A 23,043-nucleotide genomic window follows, 5' to 3' on the forward strand; every position below is an offset into this window, starting at 1 on the left:
CCACAGACCTACAGCTTTACGTCGGCCGCACCACACTTCATAGGTCTACGGAAGACCGGGAAAGAAAACCAGCCTTTCACTCACCCCCAAGAAGCTGGATGTCACAGCCTGGACCTCCCGCCGAGGCTCCCGAGCGCCTTCGCCACCACCACCCCCCCAAAACCCCTCCCCTTCACGGATCGCGCACTATTTGTGACCGTGAAACTACATTACCCATAAAACCGTTCGAGAACAGCGAACCTCCGCCGGAAGTCAGGAAGGCTGAATCCGGCGCCGGGAAGAGTGAGAGTGGGGTTTTCCCGGTGTTGCGGCTCTATCCTGCATTCCTCTACTCTGGTCACCTTTGGGTTAGTAGCAGCAATGAGTAGTTAGTCGGCCCCGGTGCCCTCCTTGGGGTGGGTGACCAATTCTCAGTACTTTCTGATTTCAGCGCTGTTGGCCTGGCCATGCTGGGTTGTTTGGCGCAGCCTCGGAATGCGGTGAGGGTGCAGGCGCGGGAGCTATGGGCTGGTAGCCCGGCTTCACAGAGAGGGCAGGGGATGCTGTCGGTAGGCTGCTGTGGCCTTTGCAGCCCAGTCTCTGAGGTGGGGAAAACGAAGTGCTGCCTCCTCTGTATATTCCCGTTTAAAAGGAGTCTCACAGAAGTGACAAGAAAGTAAACTATCTCAAGGCAATTAAATGTTGGCAGAGACCTTGTGTAGGTGGCGCTTGACCTGTTAAATGGCCACCTTGAATGCTGAAGGCCGTGGAATTCGTTAAATCGTCATTGACTTCACTGACGGATCTGTATTTGAACTCTGCCCTGTCTCTTTAACCATGTGACCGTGAGCAAGTCGTGGGCCCTCGGTACTTACCGGTAAAAGTGGGTGTCGTTTGCTTAAAGGGCCTCTCAGAATGGTCTGTGTTCTTTTTGGAAAGCAAGGACGGCATTTGGCTAAGGGAATCGCCTCATCCTGCCTTCAGATTCTTACCTTGTGGAAAACCTGTCAATGAGAAATGAAAAAATAAATCCAGCAGGAGAACTGGAATGCAGATTCTGTGTGATTCTCTGGAAAGAGAAATGGTTGTTTCTAGATGGCTATGCTGCCACCAAAAAAAAAAAAAAAAGCTAAGGGAGAAAGTATACATTTTTCACTGCCTTTCTTCTGAGAATATTGTAGTCATAAGAATTGCACCGGAGATAGTGAATGGTACTTTATTTTTGGAGGACAGTTTTGCAGTCTGCCCTGTGGAGTGTCCTGTGGGGAGGGTGTAGAAATGACTATGACCTCAGAACATGACACAGTAAAATATTGCTTAAAGTAAACCTAGCTGAAGAACCTGTGTGGTGATTTTTGGAAAATCAGTTTTAGGGGAAAGGCAACTTGAAAGGGACACTATCCATGAGTCAGTATACAGCAATGATTCCAAATGAAGTCCTGAAAAGTTGTAGCTTTTGTTACTGATAATATTTGTAAAGCATTTAGAAATCTCAGTATGAACAGAACAGCGAAGTAAATTCTACAGTAAAGAAATAGTTTTCTCATATAAAAGCCACTCCACTAATTTAAATTATAAACACATTTGCACCATTCCTGTGAGTAGTTTTTTAAGCCTTTTATTTTAATCCCAGTATAGTTAAGTGTTAAAATTAGTTTCAGGTGTACAGTATTGTGATTCAGCAGTTCTATATGCTATTGCGTGCTCATCCTGAGTATACTTTAATCCCCATCACCTATTTCACCTGCCCCACCCCCGCTGACCTCCCCTTTGTGTAGTTAAATTTTACCTTTTTATAAGTAGCAGGAAGATAAAAACAGGAAAAGTAAATTTTCAGCCCATTTTTCCTTAAATTTTGTTCATACTCCCTCGACTATAAAACTGATCAACCAAATTGCAGTGTGGGAATGCTAGAGACAGCACTCAAAATGTATGGATTATAACCTTTTCTTTTTAACCCAAATATCTAATGCTTAGATTGATAGAAACTAGTTAGAATCCAAATCAATTCTTAAATAGCATGTCACTGAACAAAAATTAATACCTTACAAAAAATATTTTATTCTCATAGAGAACTTAAGCTTGAACCATTTCCACAAAGAATAGCTCAGTTTGTGCCCTACCACTTTCAATCCACATTGAGATGAAATTTATTAAGAGGTATGAAACATATTTTCTATATTTTTTCTTACTGAAACAACAAATAACAATGCAAAGTTAATGGTTTAAAAAGCTTCTTTGATTCAAATTTTGACAAAGTGACCAAATGAACAGGGTTCAATAATTGATCCAAAATATATTGTTATCTGATTTATGACAAAAATGATAACTGCAGTGCAATGGGACAAATCGTAATTTCAAGAGTGGTGCCAAGTCATACGGATTATCCACTGGGTTAAAAATGTATCTAGCCCCTACTTCACACTATGAACAAAGATGAATCCCAGATGGATTGTAGAATTAATTGTACACGGGAAAGCAATAAATTGTTTTCATGTGAAACTTAACACAATTTTCGAATAATCAGCTGTAGGATAATTTTCCTAAGGGAAGGCACCTGTTTCTGGGTAGTATAGAATCTAAGAGAATACTAGTCATCATCTGCTAAAAAACCTCTGACTCGACTTATGCTTTAACTCCCCTCATTCCTCTGATCTATATTGAAATCCCTCCGGAATACTTCAGAGTCCTCCTCCTCTTCATAATGTTTGTTACCTGACACTCCTTCTCAAGGATATGCCTCCTTATCTTTATTACCAAAGTTCTTCATACATTGTTATACATCCCATGATGAATTATATTTAAAATTAAAATTATATTTAAGACAATTTTGAAATGTATGCTGTGATGACAATTGACTACTAATTACCTTTTGAAGAGTATGTAATTTAAAAACCATAACTGTCCTAATTACATCTGTATGTAGGTAATGTTCCACCATTGAACAAATAGCAGTTGAAAATGAGGATTTTTTTTTCTATTTTCCTCTTTTTTAAGGAAGAAATGTCTTCTATAAAAAGAAGCCCAAATCAAGAAATAATTTCCCAGTTTCACTATGCAGCAGCAGAAGGAGATATTGCCAGGTTAACAGTAATCCTCAGTCATTCTCCATCTCTTCTCAATGAAACGTCTGAAAATGGCTGGACTGCTTTAATGTATGCTGCAAGAAATGGGCACCCAGATGTTGTCCAATTTCTACTTGAGAAAGGGTAAACATTTTAGGGACTACTACTTGAAGGGCTCTGGTTTAATTTCTGGGTTACATACTTCCTTTTATATTTTTCTTGTAGCCATATTTATACCATTGGGCTTGTCAACTCACTGACCAGTTTTATTATATAAAAACACAGCATAGTATCTAACTAAAAGCCTTTAACTTCATTTGTTGAGAGAGAAATCCTTCATACTTAATATCAAATCAAATTTATGAGTTAGTCTAATCCTCTACTCCCCAATAGAAAATGTAGATCTACCCACTATGACTATGAAGAACCCCTCATAAAATTTTAATTTCTTCTTATAACATATAACACTTACTGTTTTTATTTTATAATTCCCCAGAAATACTAAATATCTATCTCTAACTTTTCATCATTTATTATATCTTTTAACCTTCCCATTAGTAAATTATGTCCTAAAAGGGAAAATCTACATAATAATCATTAGTGGGGCTATCATATGCATCTGGAAACATTTTACTGTAATAAATATTAAAGAAAATGTTTATTTCCTATTTTATTTTTCTTTCCATCTGTAGGTGTGACAGATCCATTGTCAATAAATCAAGGCAGACTGCACTGGATATTGCTAAATTTTGGGGTTATAAGCATATAGCTAATTTACTAGCTAATGCTAAAGGTGGGATGAAGCCTTGGTTCCTAACTAATGAAGTGGAAGATTGTGAAAATTATTTTAGCAGAACACTATTAGACCGAAAAAGTGAAAAAAGAAATAATTCTGACTGGCTACTAGCTAAAGAAAGCCATCCAGCCACAGTTTATATCCTTTTCTCAGACTTAAATCCCTTGGTTACTCTAGGTGGCAATAAAGAAAGTTTCCAACAGCCAGAAGTCAGGCTTTGTCAGCTGAACTACACAGATATAAAAAATTATTTGGGTCAGCGTGAAAAGATCACCTTGATTTTTCTTGGAGTGGAACTTGAAATGAAAAAAGAATCATTTAATTATGCTGGAGAAGTCCCAAGAGAAGAAGAAGATGGGTTGGTTGCCTGGTTTGCTCTAGGTATAGATCCTGTTGCTGCTGAAGAATTTAAGCAAAGACACGAAAATTGTTATTTTCTTCATCCTCCAATGCCAGCTCTTCTGCAATTGAAAGAAAAAGAAGCTGGTAAGAAGTGTATATGGTTTACCTATTGGTAACAATTACTTGTTGGTAATAATGGGGGTTTTGGAACTGGGTTGGAGTTATACATATCTTCATTTTCTAGGAGGTGTGCTTTTTTCAGTAAGCAATGAAATTAGGCTATCTTCATTAGAACTTTCCTAAATTTCTCATTCTAGGGTACTACTCTCCTGAGCAGTTACAGTAGTTTTAATCAGCCAAAATCACTTTCCCCAAAATTAATCCTAATGCATGCTAGTGTTATTTGATTCTTCAGTGAATAATTATTGAGCACGTGCTATACACTAAGCATGATGGCAAAGACTGATTATTTTGTTTTCTGTTGCTGGGTATGCTAGTTCATGTGGGGCCTTATATGCCACGGTTTTATTCCAAATACATTTAAATGTTGTAACCTGACCTATGGTTTTAAAAAAACAAAAACAAAAACCCTCACTCTGCCTGCTTTGTAGATCATGATTTATAGGTAATTCAGTGTGAAGTTAGAAGTCTTGTTAAGAGGGGATTGGCGATTACAGTCGTTTAAGTAAAGAGATTGCAGTGGATTGGTTTGAAGAAGCAAAAGGGAAAGTTTGAGATGTTCTGTAGGTAAAACTGATCAGGCTTGATCAGTGTAGAGGCTATTATAAGTGAGAGAGATGATAGTACCCTGGACCACAGCCTGACTTAAGGTGATAATGGTATAGATAAAGAAAGGGGGTTATGTTCAAGGTATATTTTAGAGAGAAAATTATCAGCATTTGCTGATGGATTGGGTATGGGATATATAATGATGAAAGAAAAGATCAAGAATGATGGCTAGGTTTGAGAGTTTAGTAATTTGGTGTATAGTGATACTATTTCTTGATTAATATAGGGTAACAGGTTGAGCAAGTGAAGCAGGACAGTCTTGAAGTAAATAAATCAAGATTTTAGTTTTGGGCATATTCAGTTATAGAGGAGGATATTGGAATCTGGAACACAGAGGTGAGGTGTGAAGTGGACATACCCATATGGGAGTCATCAACATAAAGGTGATATTTAGATCTCAGGAAACTGAGATGGGGAGTTGAGAACAAGCAAGAAAGAGAGCCTCAGAATCATACCTTAATCCCCCTAAATGTTGAGGTCAGGTAGAAAGAGAGGAGCCATCAAAGGTATTATTGACAGTGTGGCCATAAGGTACGAGGAAAACAGGAGAATGTGCTCATGGAAATCAAGAGAGCAGAGTATTTCAAGGAGGAAGTGGTCAAATATATTGAATGCTGTAAGATAGACCAAAAAAAATTTTTTTTAAGGATCTTTCATTTTGGTAATAGGAAGCTGTTGATGAATTTGACAAGAGGTATATTGATGAAGTGGAAAGAATATAAGCTAAATAAAGGTATCCTCAAAAGTTAGTGGGAGGTAAGGAATGTCACCTTGTCAATGTCCACCTGCCCTTAGAAGATGTGTGGTGGGTCCTTTCAGAGACTGCTTAGATTATCTCATCCCAAAGTCTGGATTGGTATGTTTTAGTCTCCTCATCTATGGAGAAAACATTGCACTTTTTAAAGAAAATATCTTTTCTCAATGTCCACCTTGTCACTTGTCCATGTCCACCTTCCCTTAGAAGATGTGTGGTGGGTCCATTCAGAAACCGCTTAGATTATCTCATCCCAAAGTCTGGATTGGTATGTTTTAGTCTCCTCATCTATGGAGAAAACATTGCACTTTTTAAAGAAAATATCTTTTCTCAGGCCACTTAGGTGCTCAGTCATTGAGTGGCTGCCTTCAGCTCAGGTCATGATCCCAGAGTCCTGGGATCAAGCCCCTGCATCAGGCTTCCTGCTCAGTGGGGACTCTGCTTCTCCCTCTGCCCCTCCCCACCACTCGTGCTCTCATTCTCTCTCAAAAATAAATAAATTATTTTTTGAAAAAGAAAATATCTTTTCTTTGTAGCTATGTAATTTTAAGATCAAAAGGGTCTCTCTCTTCCTCTCTCTTTTTACTAGCAAGAAAACTGAGGCCCTTTTATTCACTTGCTGTGTAAACTTCCACAGTTAACCTCTTTGTGCCTCAGTTTCCTCCTCTAGAAAAAGAGGATGATAATACCTACCTTATAGGATTGATCTAAACATTAAATAAAATGAAATGTTGAACTATGTAAGTATTTTTATTCATTTCACATAAAATATGTTTGTATTATTTGTCATTTGTATTATCCGCCAATACCCCACTATCCTCTGTATCAGACGGGCCAATAGAAATTTAACTGTTTTGTTCCTCATAAATAAATAAATGATACATATGAAGGTCTTTCTATGATGCGGCACACATAGTTGATACTAAATAAATATTAGCATTTCTTATTGAAACAATATTGAAATAATGTAAGTAGCACAAATTACATATTACAAGATGACATAGTAAGGAAATATTTACTGTTGCCTACGGTTCATTGAATTTCAGTATTAATTTGTTTTTATGCATGGTTTATTTTGTTTTTCCCAGTTTAAAACATTGTTATTGTTGTTTATGGTCATTTTGCTTTTTTTTCAAAAATCCTTAACCCAAATAATGTGTTTTAGTAAGAGCAAGTGTCAGGCAAATGCAAATGTAACATTTCTACTTTTACTGTTTCAATTATAACATTTCTGATCAGGCCATATTCTTTTTTGAAGTACCAGGGTAAAGGCTATAGCCAAAGTATATATATTTTTATATACGTATATAGAAGATTTATTCTAGTAGGCATTTTTTTCATGAACAAAGTTAACCATGAATGTTATAAATGAAGTATTTTTTTTAATACTCTGTGCAATTTCCAGTTGTAAACAGGATGTGTTTCATGGTGACATGGACCAGTACTAGTTTAGGGACCCAGGAAAGAAGAATTCCTGTAGCTTTCTATTAATATGTTCTTTATAGTCCAAGTCTAAATTAGGAAGTGTCTACATAGTGTATTTTGATAAGAGTCACTATTATAAAATCAATATTTGTAAGTTCACTAGAATACACTAGAACCTTGTGTATCTAAAATTTAAAAATCACCAATTGTAAAAGCCTGACCTAATATAGTATATAAGATAGGTGTGCTAACACCTATCTTACATAAGAGTTGCATCTTATTAGTTCAAATTAAAGTTAAATCAGATTTTCATCTGTCATCTATTGGATTTTATATTTTATTTCAAAAGAACTATACATCATAAAAATAAGAATATGAAAATTCTTGATCACCTAGCTATTCAGAAAATATAGTGTATGCCTTGACTTATGAACATTTTACTTTGATATTAATTTGTTTACAGTTTATCACAGAAATAAAACTTTTTTATGCTTCTCTTAAAGGGGTTGTAGCCCAAGCAAGATCTGTTCTTGCGTGGCACAGTCGATATAAGTTCTGCCCAACCTGTGGAAGTGCAACTAAAATTGAAGAAGGTGGCTACAAAAGAGTCTGCTTAAAAGAAGACTGCCCTAGCCTCCATGGTGTTCACAATACATCATATCCAAGAGTTGGTAAGCCTTTTCTTTTACAGTGAAATTTCAGCCATCTGGAATCTTAGGGAATAAGACATTCTGGGGAGACAAGATTTTGAGTTTTTGAGGGGTTCACCTTTTTATTAAAACCACATTTAATATAACTTGAGACTGTAAGTATTAAAGTATTAAATAGTTTCATGGCTTTTAAGTAACGGACATTGTACATAATTAGCCTTTTTTTTCTTTTAAGATTTTATATATTTATTTGTCAGAGAGAGAGCATAAGCAGGGAGAGTGGAAAAACATAGGGAGAAGCAAGCTCCCCGCTGAGGAAGGAGCCTGATGCAGGGCTTGATCCCAGGACCCTAGGATCATGACCTGAGCCAAAGGCAGAAACTTAATCTTACTGAGCCAGCCAGGCATTTCTAATTAGCCATTTCTTAACTCTGAGTTAATCAAAATCAATTCGATGTATTAAAATACATGATTTCAAAAGTCTACCAATCTGGATCTGCTTATTGCAGAGACCAAAAAGAATAAAATAAATTAAATAAAAATAAAAAACAACAATTCAGTGCCTGTTCAGGACATCACCAAGGCAGTACAGCCTGGAGCTAGCATCACTCGTGTTGCCTACCTATACATATATTCTCTCCTTCTAAATGCTGCTTTGGAGCCTTATATAGGTTTGGAAATATGAGAACCTCCTCCTTTAAAACTTGTGAAAAAATAATAATAAACTAATCAATACCTGAGGAAGTCTCCTGAGAGTAAAATGCATGACTTTGTGACACCTGGTTTCACTGCTCAGGAGCCTTTTCCGTTTGATTCCTGTTTTCAGTCATGATCTAGCAAGGAGAATTCACTGCATTAATGACTTCTGGGAAATAAACTCTAAGTTAAATTTTATGTTTTTAATGGCTTAAACTTAGTCATAGAGCCACTTTAGCTTTTAAAAACATTTGTTCAAGTTTGGGATGGAAGGGAGAGGAAAATTCACATTTACTATGGTAAAATTTGTATTTTCTTCATGCCATATAATACCTACTCTTGGAATGTCTGGGTAGCACACTCATTAGGCGTCTGCCTTCAGCTCAGTTATGATCCTGCAGTCCTGGGATTGAGTCCTGCGTAGGGCTTAAGAAACCTGTTTCTCCTTCTGCCTGCTGCTCCCCCTACTTGTGCTCTCTCTCTCTCTCTTTCAAATAAATAAATAAATTATTTTTAAAAAGTGCCTACTCTAATATTTTTATAATTAAAATATATGCCTAACATACAGTAAGTATATAATACCTGTTGCTATTAAGAAGAAGGCAAAATTGGTCTTTCTTTACGTATAATATTCTTTGCAGTTTCCCTGAAATATTCTGTCATGAGGCAGAAAGAAACAGTCTTATAATTAGAAAAGAGTCTTGTTCTTATAAGGGCTATACCTTTTTATTATACTATTTGACAGTGACTTTACACAATGAGTCTAAATTATTTTTCCTATCATTCACTCATCTGATTTTTTTTTAAAAACAGATCCAGTAGTAATCATGCAAGTTATTCATCCAGATGGGACCAAATGTCTTTTAGGCAGGCAGAAAAGATTTCCCCCAGGCATGTTTACTTGCCTTGCTGGATTTATTGAACCTGGTAAGCCTTTACTTAATAATTTTAATAATAATCTTCCTTTAACTTAAAATTTCCAAATAAAAATTTTAGGCGGCATTTGAAAATTATCATGCTGTGAAATTGGGCATTTTTAAATATCTTCTGTGTATTTTGAGTGCTATAATATTTGTTTTTACTAGAATAATTTTGTCCATTTTAATAATTCAACATTTCGTCTTTCATATTATTGCTATTACCAAAGTAACTGCATGACTTACACCTTACTTCCTTCTTTACTAGACCCAACTTTGTCACCTTATCAAAGAGGCCTTCCCAAATAGCCCCAAATACATTAGTTGGCATCATACTCTGCATTCACAATTCTGTCATCCTGCCTGACTTTTCCCTATAGCGCTCATTACCACCTGACATGGTTTGTATGTATGTATGTATTTATGTATGTATAATTGTATTTATGTATATGAGATTGTATCTCTGTATTTATTATATGATGTATGTATGATGTATCTATTTATCTATCTACTCTTTTCTTATCTTCTCATACCAGAATGTAAGTTGCGTAAGGGCTAGGACTTTATTTCATTCATCATTATAGCCCACACCCTTAGAGCACTGCCTTATATGTAGTAGGAGCTCAGCAAATATCTGTGGAATAAATGCTAATTAATATATGTGTTTAATCTTAACTTCCAGTATTAATCTGCACTGATAATAATAGTAGTAAACATACTTTGTGCACACTCTCTTTTGAAGGCTTCCCAAATATTAAATCATATGATCCTCATACAGCCTTATAAAGTACATACTTATTACAGCCGTTTTACAGATAGGGCACTATGGTACAGGGGCTGAATCACGTGCCCAAGATCAAACAGCTTATCAGTGATAGGGCAGGAATACAAACCTGAGCAATTTGGCAGAGTCCATGCATGCTCTTAATCACTATGCTGTCTCTAATAACTCTACGCCCTTTTTTTTTTTTAACTGCTGTGTACCATTTTATTTATAAATACTCTTCAATTCACCCATCTGCTGTCGGACAGTTAGTTCATATCTGTTTTGGCTATTGCAAACAACACTGCAAAGAATATTCTTATACTGCTCCTTATGCACATTTGCAAGAGTTATCAAGGGTATACTTGAGAGTAGAATTGTTGGCTCATAGGTTATAAGCATCCTAACCTTTCATAGACATTGCCAAGTTGCTCTCAGAAGTGTTCCTACCAATTTATAGTCTAAAAGCACATGAAATGTTCTATTATTCCATATCTTCACCAAGTTAGGATTTTCATACTTTATAATGTCCTAATCTGATAGGTATGAAATAGTCTCATTGTAGTTTTCATTTCCCTGCTGTTGGAGCATCTTTTTCAAATGTGTTTTAGGCATCTGATTTTCTTTTCTCTGAATTTTACATGTTTATATTCTTTGCCTAATTTTTTTTTGGTTGTTTATCTATATTTTCTCATTTCAGGTGTTTTGTAATATGTATTCTTTAGCTATGGTCTAGCAGATATCTTAACGCTAGTCTATGACTTACCTTTCCACAGTATTTTTTTGGTGAACATGAGTTGATTTTAATATGGAAATATAGCATCTATTTGAAATAAAAAGTTATATTTAAATAGCAAAATATTTCTAAACTTTCAGATAAACTTAGAAACCATTCTCTTTATTCTGTTTCTCAATTCTAACAAATCAGAATTAAAAAGCACATTTTGGGGTACCTGGGTGGCTCAGAGGGTTACGCCGCTTGGCAGGGAGCCTGCTTCCCCTCTCTCTCTGTCTGTCTCTCCACCTACTTGTGATCTTTCTCTCTGTATCATATAAATATATAAATATCATATTTTTATGACTTATATGATATTTATATATGTTTATATATATATAATATATATATTTATATATTATATATGTCATACAAATAAAAATAGATATGTATTTATATATATAAATTTAAAAAAATTTTAAAGTACATTTCTAGGCACTACTTTATTTTATCATAACTGAGTCAATAGTCATCTAGAAGAAAAAAAAATCATTTAGAAAGAAAAAATACTGTTTCTTATATGGTTTTTAAACTTTTAGTGTTAATGTAATTTTCAACTCTTTTCAAGAAAGTTATCTGCAGTAATTTTTTAACAACATAAAACTTTCAAAATTTTAGTAAGGAAAAAGCCATTTATAAAAATCTTGGAATGGTAATTTGTAACTATTTAGTGATAATATGTAAATGAGATAATATATAAAATGTTTGCATAGTGTTCAGCTAATAGCAGGTGCTGGATAGTTGTAGATGTTACCATTTTTACACTGTAACCAAAAAATCTGGACCGGGCGTTTTGATTATGTATGTGGTCATATACTTTAAGAAATAATTTTTTTAAAATTCCAGTCTAGTTTTAGGCTTCTGCTTTCTCGTGCTTTGAATTGGGTTTCTGTCCAAAGTGATTTCCAAATGTTTGAACCATTCGGAGCACAAAATGTCCAAGGCATGTTCATCAGCTACTTGTTCTTTTGCCCCATTTGATTAGGAGAGACAATAGAAGATGCTGTTCGGAGAGAAGTAGAAGAGGAAAGTGGAGTCAAAGTTGGCCATGTTCAGTATGTCTCTTGTCAGCCATGGCCAATGCCCTCCTCCTTAATGATTGGTTGCTTAGCTGTGGCAGTGTCTACAGAAATTAAAGTTGACAAGAATGAAATAGAGGATGCCCGCTGGTTCACTAGAGAACAGGTAAAGTTCAATTTAATTTCCTTCTTCTATTGATTGTTCTCTGACTGTATCAGTTTGGGCATGCAGCAGGGATACATGTTTTCACCAAGTTGAATGAATGGTATGGCCCACCCATCATGCATGGATTACAGTGTAATTGATGTGTCCTATATCAACTCATTCTGTGAGGTTCTTTTAGTTAATGACTCTGTGCCATTTTCTAATTTCAAGTGCCATTCCTTCAGATTAATGATGCTTTTCAATGGACTTAAAATAGGTAAACATTATGAGAACTATGAGAAACAGGAAGATTATTCTGAGATATTTTGTATTTTAGTTTACAGCATTAAAACAAGTAGTTCTCAAAAAGTATCAGTAAAAATGCTTAAAATTTTTGAAAAGCTCTTGTTCTTTTTAAAATGTGCTTAAGGACACAAATAACAAAACTATATACCAAAGATATATTCACAAAAACTTTTTAAAACATCTTCCTTCAGTAGTATAATGAAAGATAAATTACTTGTCTGTGTTTTGCTTAACCCAAAGTATTTGTAGAGAAAACAAATGGATGCACTTTTTTTTTTTTTTTAAAGATTCCATTATTTATTTGACAGAGAAAGATCACAAGTAGGCATAGAGGCAGGCAGAGAGAGAGAGAGAGGAGGAAGCAGGCTCCCCACTGAGCAGAGTGCCCGATGCGGGACTCGATCCCAGGACCCTGAGATCATGACCTGAGCCGAAGGCAGCGGCTTAACCCACTGAGCCACCCAGGTGCCCCACTATTAGTAATGAAGAGTGAAATCATTTCTGCTTTTCCTAAACAAAATTTATTTTATGTTCAACTTCACAAAGGACAAATTAAGTGTTTTTTGGAATTTTATAAAAGGGAAACTGTTGGAAAGTTGATTTTACTTTGAAAATAAGTGTGGAGCATGTACTTTTCTTTTTCATGTCCTTATTTTCATAAGGGAATATGCTCTTCTGGAATATTTTTACAAATTGATTCATTAACTCATTGAATCAACTAAAAGTACTGTACTAAATTTTGCATATTGAACATGGATGTTGTCACTTTGTACTGTTGTTACTCACTGTAAAATAATCACATTTTAGTTAAATTGCATAAGCATAGAAGTAGTACTTAAGTATGACAGTGTTGAAATCCTAATACATTTTATTATGGTGTATTTTAGGTTGTGGATGTTCTGACCAAAGGGAAGCAGCAGGCATTCTTTGTGCCTCCAAGCCGAGCTATTGCCCATCAGTTAATCAAACACTGGATTGGAATGAACCCCAATCTCTAAATCAAATAACTAGATTTTGAGTATAATTTATTTCTAATAACTTATTCCTCAAGTGAGATTAGAAATATTTATTGCTCTTCGGAATGTCACAACACAGTATTGGGTTTCCAAAATAGTTTCAACACGTACTTTCCATCTTAACCGTAGAATCTGTGTTTTTGTAAGTTAAAACATTGCCTCAGTTTTTGTTAAATCCAAGTCAGCCTGTCCAAATATTAAACCATATTTCTATTAAGAAAAATCATGTTATAAAGATGGATACTCTAAAATGTAAACAAACCTAAATTCCAGTGCCTCTTTAAAGCATTAGACCGCTCACTAAAGTTCTATTCTTGAGAAATAATTTTAATGAATTTTAAGCTTCATTTCCAGTCATTGTATTACCATAAAGGTTCTTTCAGCCGTCAGTAGCTGATTTTTGTTCACTTCCCATTGTATTCCACTTTTTTTCCTGGTTTCACTATTCTAGCAGTGGTGCTGTTATAGTGCTACCATGTGTCTGTTTTGATCAGTGTTAAGAATTTTCTACTTTAACAACTCTGCTAGTGATCAGAATACCATGCCTTCGTGAAAGGAGAGTTTAAGTGAGAGCGTACCTTTATGTATGGAACCTCCCCCTTAAACCTAAAATCAATTAATATGTATAGTTATCTATTACACTCAAAGTTGTTTTTAAGACAAATCAAAATTCTCTGCTTTCTCACTGAAATCAAGTGTATTTGAAGAATTCTCCTCAAAGATCAGATGTTTAATATTTCCCAGATAGGTTTACATATTTAATAAAAACACTGGCTTTATGTCATTTTGTGATAAGGGATGTATCTGTATTAGCAAAAATTATGTAATCATTACTAATTATATTTACTAAACTGAAATGCAACTTTTTGATTTTGGCCTTATTTCAACACATTCTAAGAAGCCTTTATAAAATAAGTATATCTTAGAACTGAATCAGCAAGATTCAGAGAAAAGTAAACTGTAGTAATTCACAATTTCACAACATAGAACTGTCATATTTTATAAGGCTATTTTGAAATTGTTTTAAAAGCTAGTCTATAAATATATAAGTTTACATAATTTGGCTCTTTAGTATTTTATGTTAGAACTGGAAGAGACCATAAGGATAATATATGTAGATCAGTGACCTTTTATAGATAAAGAAAAAGAAATCCTGAAAGGTGAATTTAATTAATTTAATCCATTAAAGTTGAATCAATTAATTAATCGATGAAAGTTACACAATTACAACTTACCATTGTTCATACAATTAATTGTAATTATAGTTAAGTAGCTTAATTTAAACAATCTGTCCTATATAGCCTAGTGCAGGACTCTTCCTCTAGTAGGAAGTAGAAACTACTATTTAAATTATGGGTAAAGTTAAGAAATTAAATGACAAGAAGGAATGGTAAAACGAAATTAGGAATAAGGAATAAAAAGAAAAAATTTAATTTACCAATATTGTTAATTAAAATTTTAGAAACTAAAATCATTTAACTTAAATATAATTTTCTTAGATTAAGAACTTTACTAATGAACAATGATTTTCTTAGTAACAGATGAAATGTTATTGGGATCAGGACTTTGGACAAAATTGACTTACATTGGACATTAAGATATATAATAAAATTTGAACTACATAAGTACCTAGAAAACTATGTGCCTTGATTCTAATGAAGTGGGACTTAAAACTTAAGGTTCAGTTTTACTCCAAATTTACTTAGAGATTCTAAGATTACATCATAAAGTTCCAGGTTTCCATGTTCAGGTAGCAAAGTAAAATATAAAATATCAACAAAATGTAGTTAAAAATTTAGCTTTGGTTTTTTAATCCTATACTCAGGGAAAATCAGTAAGTAAACTGTTGTTACTAATAATCATTCTTAACATTGCTAACCTCTGAGGTAGATAACTGCATGTAAGTGAAAGGAATAGCAAAGAAATTTCAGAGGTTCAAGTGCCATGAATGTATTCTAATGGAAATGAAGGTAACAATATATTAAAATATTTATCCATTTATTCTGTTTTGTGTGTTATGTATTTTTTAATATGTTTTGATAAATGTCTTCTGAAAAATGAAAAAGCCAAACTTTAGTCATCCTCCCTTGTTTAATGATGTGTAAACAAAAAGTATAAAAGCCCTTTTAAAAGTGGTCCTATCTAGACAAATTAAATCTTTAAGTCATATGTGTATGTATACACACATACAAACTTACACGTAGACATTTGTATACACAGTCAATAATTTTTCATCATCAGATTTGAAGTTATATGACTAATGTCTGTTTTTATCACTTGTCTCAAATTTCCAATCTTTGCGTTTTGAATTTTCCACTGTTTACTGTTCATGGAAGGGCTAAAAGAATTAGAAGCACACATATTTAGTTGGAAAAATTACTAAGTAACTTTCAGAGATCAGGTTAGAGATTTGGATGAAGACAAAAGAATGGAACAACAAAGGGTGAGACCATGAGGTGGAAGGAGAGAGTATGTTTGTTAATAAGCCAAATAAACCCAATTAAATCTCATATAAAAGTAGACAGCTGGTTCTAGAACTATGTCGCTAATGTGTATATAGAAAATAATAGGTGAAAATGTTCTGTAAAACAAATCCATTAATTATTGATTAACACAACACAAATTTTATTAAAGATTAGAACCAACTATTAGGTTCTGAATATATACATACATATATATAGACATACATATATGTACAAACATATATACATATGTGTGTGTGTGTGTATTCAAGCAAGGGAGGAGTAATAGCTGTTGAAATTTATGTATGTGTTGTGGCAAAAGGCACAGTTTTTTCTGGTAGAAAAATATCTAGGACAAAGTAATCCAAAAGTGCAAAATCGGAAGTATCTGTCTATACATGTAAAAGAGCTAGTTCTTGAGGCAACCCAGAAGTCCTTGCAGCAAATGGGTTGAAAAAGAGGGCAAGAGAGTTTGACTTCAGTGCTGGTGGAGGGTGCTCAATCAGGGGTTCACATGCTAGGGGGCTTTGACATAGAGGCAGATGAAAGATAGGGGCAGATGTAATACACAGAGGGTATATTTCAAGGAGAGAAGGATAATGTCACCAGAGCCTGCATCTTCAAAAAGCCTTACCAGTCAGAAGAGAAATGGAAAGGAGTTTCTTTGTGAAAATAAACTCAATACTGAAAATGATTTTTCCCCCTACACTAAGCCTTGTCCTTTTTCTTCCCAGGACACTCAGGTAGAATTCAGAACAGCTTCTGTAAGAGCAAGCACAGTTTATTATCATCTACAATAGATTTTCAAATGGTTCATTTTATTTGCCCAAAGTAGAATTGTCAAAAGGAAACTTATTCAAGTAATAAAGATGGCATAGGAAAAATGGGTAATCAGAAGCCTGAGTTCTTTTATTGTTTGGGAAACATTTTTTCAACTATAAAAAGAACATTTGGTTATGTTAATTGGGCTAACAGGAAAATTCCTCATCCTGTTTTTATTGAAGGATATCTACATATAATTGTACTTACTGGTGGAAATAGCACTTTCAACTTTTCTCTATTCTTTCAATACTATGTTTCTCTTTTATTGCTACACATACAACACATAGTCCAGCATTGGACAATGGGTATTTCTTTTCACAATTCCCATTGTAATGATGCTGTACAGAATAGTCGGGGCAGCTGTGAAGTTTTAAAACCGATTTTAAGTTTAAAAAGAAGACTTTCTGCTAATGGAAACTTTTTCTTTCTAACTAGAAGTCTATAAGAGACAGACAAAATACAGCATAAGGAGCAAAAAAAATATATCCAGCCGTTCCAGTATTAGGCTCATGAAAACTACCAGACCAACTGTCTCATCCCTAATGGATTAAGAACATTCTAACCACTTAACTTGTGAGGTGGTTTCATTTTTAGTGATGTAAAAGTTCCACCCAGAAGCAGAAATTGAAAATAGTACTTGTATCTATTTTAGAACAGCCAGTGTAAATGGACAGATGATGTTGTCTGAAGTGTTTGTTTGCTTTTTTTTTTTTTTTTTTTTTTTTGGCTTTGGTTTGGTTTTTTTAGTTTTCATCCTGTCCATTTTACTGTCCCTTGAAATTGTAGTCTATTGGAGCAGTGTGATGTTTTGAACACCTCAGTAGAGTACCTTATAAATATTTATACTGCTTTCAGGTAGCAGTAAGCTGAAGTTATCTCTATCAGTGGAGCTAAAAACAATTTAAAATGCCATTTATCCAATGGCTTTGCTGCTAAGAGTTATTTTGCTGGATTTACTTGTGTTTATGAAACAAGTTTGAGTACTCTAATGCCAGTTTGGAGGATTTGGAACTCCAAATAACATGCACAAATTCAAACCTCAGAGGCTGCCTTGGTCCTGACATAATCTGCTCTGCATTGTAGTGAGCTCTTTACTGGGAATGTCGCCATGAGTGGTAGCCAGTGGGAACTCTGCGTGTTCTGGGAGGCACTGTCAAGGATGAAAAGAAAATAGGCACGTGTCAGTGTGGACCTCAAAGTTTTATTGCTGTACAGATGTCTAATAATAATTAGTTCAGAAAAATATTCTCATTTTACACATATTACTGGGTTTGTCATACTGATCTTTTTCTTTGGTTTCCAGCGATTTCATACATCCTCATGAATAATAAGGATTTTTCATTTTATTATGATGATAAATTGTAATATTCTATATGATAATAAATCCTAGTATTCTTTAATGATTTATCATCATTCTATTAAGATGATCACATAGAATGCATTGTTTGGTTTTTACACCATGAAGGGGGTATGTATATTTTCCTTGGTCCGTATATCTAACATTAACACTAATAAGTTGTAAGTTTAATTCAAATCCAGATTTCTGAACTTTGTGAAAAGTATTTGTCGCCTTTTCTCTCCCAGCATATTTCTCAGTACTACTTATGGATCTTTACAACAGACTCCTAAGAAAATGTAACACTTTGATTAGCTTATTCTCATAATCCTAATAATATTTATATAGGACTTTATATATAAATCTGGACAATTATTATTTCTTTTTGTCCTTAACCCTGTGAAATGAATATCAATATCATTATCCCCATTTTACAGTTGGCTAAGTGGGGTTAACTGTTTCAAAGTCACATTGTAAATAAATTGGAGAGCCAAAATTTGAACCCAAGTATTTCACTTCAAATCCTTTCATCTTTCCACTTATCAGAGCTACCTCACAGAATCTTTTTAATAATGCTGCATTGAGAACTTCTGTTTCAAATTTCTCTTTTAGTTCCTTCAATTTTGGTCATTTTTCAGGTTGGACCTTATATTCTTGTTACTCTGGACATTTCTGTAAGACCTTCACTACTTGCTTAATTATCAGATTTCTATCTCCACCTATCTATTAGGATACCTGCTGGGACATTTCACTGCCTCCCAAGTACTACATGTGTACAATTAAAATATCTTCTATCCCAAGTACATTTCTATTTAATAATCTTGCAATTTCTAATACGGAACTTTTGGGTATTATTGTCTACTTCATTCCTTCATATCCTATTTCTTTTAAGTTCTTGAGTCTCAGTATCTTCTCTTTCCTTCCGTCTACTTCTTAATATGTATTGGATCTTAACACTTCTTGTCTCTCTGTCCATTGCCACCATCTGAACTCAGGCTACTCATCTGGTTTCTGCATCAGGTTCTTAAATTGGTCCCCTTCAGGTTTCACTCACAATTCCTTCTTCACAATGCAACCAAAGAGATCTTGCTAAATTCTTCAGAAAGACTCTACTTTGGACAAAAGGTCAAGTCCAAATTTCTTAATATAGCAACTTACCTCTGCAGTTTGGACTCTGATCACTTCCCTTCCTTCCAGCCTCATATATATCATAATTTATGTGTTTGCAAGAAGCTACAGACAAACCTTCCAAGTTTTTATTCGACATTAATAAGAATCACCTATATAATTATGAGCCATGTCATTTGCTACTACTTTAATAGAAATGTCTCATTTATTTAAAGATTCTAAACTCTACTTCTAAACTAATTTCATTTACATATTTCATTGGATTTCAAAAATTCTAAATAAGAGCCTATATTATTTATCCCAGTTTTATAGATGAGCACATTGATTCTAAGAAAAGTTAAATGACCCTCAAAATCAATATAGGATATGGAAATGTGACTCAAATTTAAATCTTCCTCATCAAGATCTACAACCTCTGCCACACCATACATCCCATACCATACACCATACTGTTTCTGCCCCTGTATTTTTCCCACAAAGATAAATGAGTTACCTTATAATTAACCCCACCAGTGTCAAGAACCAAACTAGATCAAACTCCTTTTGTGGGGGGGAAATGGGTGGGAGTTCTTCCACTCCATTTACACCACATGAACATCATAGCTGTGTCTTGAAGTACCCCTATCGAAACTCCTAGGCCACAAAAGCACACAGTACATCATTTTTCACTAAAGGTATGTTTGAAAACCAACAGACTGAAAGGAATGGTTAGGACAGATAATAATAGACTGATTAAAGGATGGTAGATCATTCCTGACACTCCATAAGATTAAGTATGCTAATCAGATTTTGGATTTAGACAACCCAGATAAATCCCAAGTAGAACAAGAAGAAGTATTCAAATCTTTACTTCCTTTTCTTGTTTTTCAAAATACATCTTTGGGTTTTATCTATGTCTCCTTCAGAGCTGAGGAATTATGAAGGCTTTATCCAGGTGAGTTGATTAAATGTTCTTTTTACTTTCTCTTTTTTTTCTTTTGCTGTTTTGAATGAAGTATCCTCTATTTTAATCCCCTCTGTCCTAGATTCGTTGCTTAGCAAAGGATAATAGCAAAAGGGAAATTATTTGAATGTTATATATGAAGACAATTTAACAACTCATTTCTTTCCAGTCACAAAAAAAATCCAACAGCTGTTTGTAACTTGCTGTGTTACCAAATAGGATGGATACAGAAAAAGGATGGATGGGAGAAAAAAAAAAAAATTCTAAATAGTCAGTGTGTTTAGGCCTCTTTTATTTATGCTAAGAAAGACATCATATGCACATTTGAATAGCTACCATCCATATCCTAATTTGGTTATTTGAAATAAATTGTGCATTTGGAAAGCAAGGAAAATGCAACTGACAAGCTAGGCTTCTAAGCATAATTGAAATTCATTCTGAATTCATGGAAGGTCAGTTTCATTTCAAAGCAATAGCCCCTGTTTTGAATTTCTATAATTCTGCTTTGTTTCCATTGCAGCATTAAATTTACTAATCACCAAAATGATTTTCTCATCTGATTTAGTTAATAGAATTTTTCTTCCTTAATTTTATACTATATGAAAGCAATTTTACCTATATAAAAGTTTATATTTAATTTTTTGAAATGTATTGATCACCCAAAGCATTGTGATCTGATCTCCAGAAAGAAGACATTAGGGAATAATGTTTTTCCTATAAACAACTGCAGTTACTATGAGATTTGGACCAATTTCATTAGCAAAATATTCTGGCTGATATCTTTTGTATAAATAATACCAAATCAAAGTTTGCAAAATAACATATTTGTAATTTCACGATCAGTTGATCTTTAAATGACATCTTCCAAGATTCTGATGTCAATATAAATTTACAAAGATTTCTCTCACCATTAAGAGTTCAGCCAGTCCTTCTTACCTTCCTTAATCTCACTTAGAACTTAAATACTAGATGATTTTTAGCCTTCTTTTCTTATCCCAGCATTTAAACATTAGTGATTTTTTCTAGTGTCAGATTGCACCAGTGTTGAATAAGTATCCTAAAACCCTTCATTTGGAAAGTAAACTGAAAAATAGATCTCTATTTTCTACTTTTGGTTTTCCCAGATATACTCTCAGTTCTAGTAATTTCCTTTTTAAAAAAATTCCGGGTGCAGTAGTTTAACTTCTCAGAGAAATCTGTAGTACCCATGTGACGAAATTACAATCAGGATGCTTAATGAAGAGCCTGGGTGTCTTCAGGGGAAAAAAATTATTCAATAGCCAGGTTTTCAAAAAGATCTTTAAAATGACACACCAGAAATTTAACTGTGATGGGTCCAATTCTCAACTCTCTCAGTTATGATGGCTCTTTCATAGACTGGTTCCTGATTATTTTTGTAAAAAGCAGAATGAAAATTCTGAGTGTACTGACTTGTGAAGATGTATGCTCCTTACACAAAATACACTGATCCATTGTTCTTATCTCATGTAACTGCCCAGAGCTCCATGAACTTGAGGGATGGGATGGAATGTTAGCCCTGATTATCTGCCCAATATAAACCTAATCATAAAGTGATTAAATTACCCTGGCAGATTAATTCTAAGCATAATTTCTCATTCCCTCATCATTGGCCAGACTGCAATTGACACACATTTTTATGACAGTGGGCAAACTAGAGCATAGTTGGTAGCCTCAGTTATATAAGAAAAAGGTCAGCAGAAAATATCAAACATAAAACATTTAAAATAAATGCCTTTTTGTTGCTTTCAAAAACATGCATTAGAATGGATTAAGCTATGAAAATTTGTTTAGAGAATTAGTAAAATGAGCATAGAAATTTTTTAAAAATGTGATTTCTGAAATTACTGAAGATGATGTCTCTAAGTTTTTTCATTGAAGCATCTTTGTAGACCTTATGTCTTGTTAACATTAAGAGTCTCACCAAATTACTTCTTTCAGAGGTAACACAAATAATTTTATTTTTTTTTTTAAAGATTTTATTTATCCATTTGACAGAGAGAGATCACAAGTAGGCAAAGAGGCAGGCAGAGAGAGAGGGGAGGAAGCAGGCTCCCTACTGCGCAGAGAGCCCGATGCAGGACTCGATCCCAGGACCCTGAGATCATGACCTGAGCCGAAGACAGTGGCTTAACCCACCGAGCCACCCAGGCACCCAAATAATTTTAATTTTAAGGCAATTCAAGGTATCTTGAATTATGAACTCTAAACCGTGATGCCTAATAAAATGAAATAAAAATGCCCAATAAAATAAAAATAAATAAAAAATAAAAATGCCCAAAATACCCTAATAGAAATAAAAAGCTGGCTCTTAATAAATAGCTGATGATGATAACATTTCCACTGAATATACTCATTGCTTCTTTCTAAATTTGTATATGCATTTATAAATATATATCTATATAGATATATACAATATATAGAATATATTCATTACTTCCTTCTGAGTGACTGGAAGAAGTAGAAATTAACCTATGACCATTTTTTAGGCTAATACGAGCAAAGTACAGGTTTGCTTGGGGGTAGGAAAAACTATTTTGAGTGTTTAAATGTTGACTTCAGCTTTTTCCTCACTGTTTAGAACTTGGCAGTGTGGTTATATATTGGTTTTCCTGGGTTCTGCTGAAAAGGGATAAAGATATTACACGTTTTCCGTTTTGAGCAATCAAAAACTCTGTTGTCAGCAGAACTGATGAGATCTGCCCCTGAGGGATAAGACATCTCATTGAAAGAATCACAGGGATTTCATGTTTGGGGGAAATTACACACAGAGGTTTCTATATGAAGATCAAGACACAGTATATTCAATCACTACTTCAAACTGAGGTTTAAGGTTGAATGCTTCAAAATTAAGAGGATGTTATTTAAACCCATCAAGAGTTGGTATTTCAGCAATT

The 23,043-nt window shown here is 34.2% G+C and overlaps 1 protein-coding gene across 2 annotated transcripts; it reads left to right on the plus strand.

The window, feature by feature from the left end:
• Positions 1-257: 257 nt before the first annotated feature.
• Positions 258-15,438, plus strand: NUDT12 (nudix hydrolase 12). Of its 2 annotated transcripts, none has more exons than XM_032335602.1 (7): positions 258-347; positions 2,977-3,188; positions 3,737-4,326; positions 7,654-7,821; positions 9,310-9,423; positions 11,937-12,136; positions 13,309-15,438. In XM_032335602.1, the coding sequence occupies exons 2-7, from the start codon at positions 2,983-2,985 to the stop codon at positions 13,417-13,419; spliced, it is 1,389 nt and encodes a 462-aa protein (XP_032191493.1). In that variant the 5' UTR covers positions 258-347; positions 2,977-2,982; the 3' UTR covers positions 13,420-15,438. The 2 variants fall into 2 exon arrangements, with proteins under 2 accessions (XP_032191493.1, XP_032191495.1); XM_032335604.1 differs by having other exon boundaries at positions 2,981-3,188.
• The last annotated feature ends 7,605 nt before the right edge of the window (positions 15,439-23,043 follow it).

Source organism: Mustela erminea, chromosome 3, assembly GCF_009829155.1.
Source record: "Mustela erminea isolate mMusErm1 chromosome 3, mMusErm1.Pri, whole genome shotgun sequence".
NCBI classification, from domain to species: domain Eukaryota; kingdom Metazoa; phylum Chordata; class Mammalia; order Carnivora; family Mustelidae; genus Mustela; species Mustela erminea.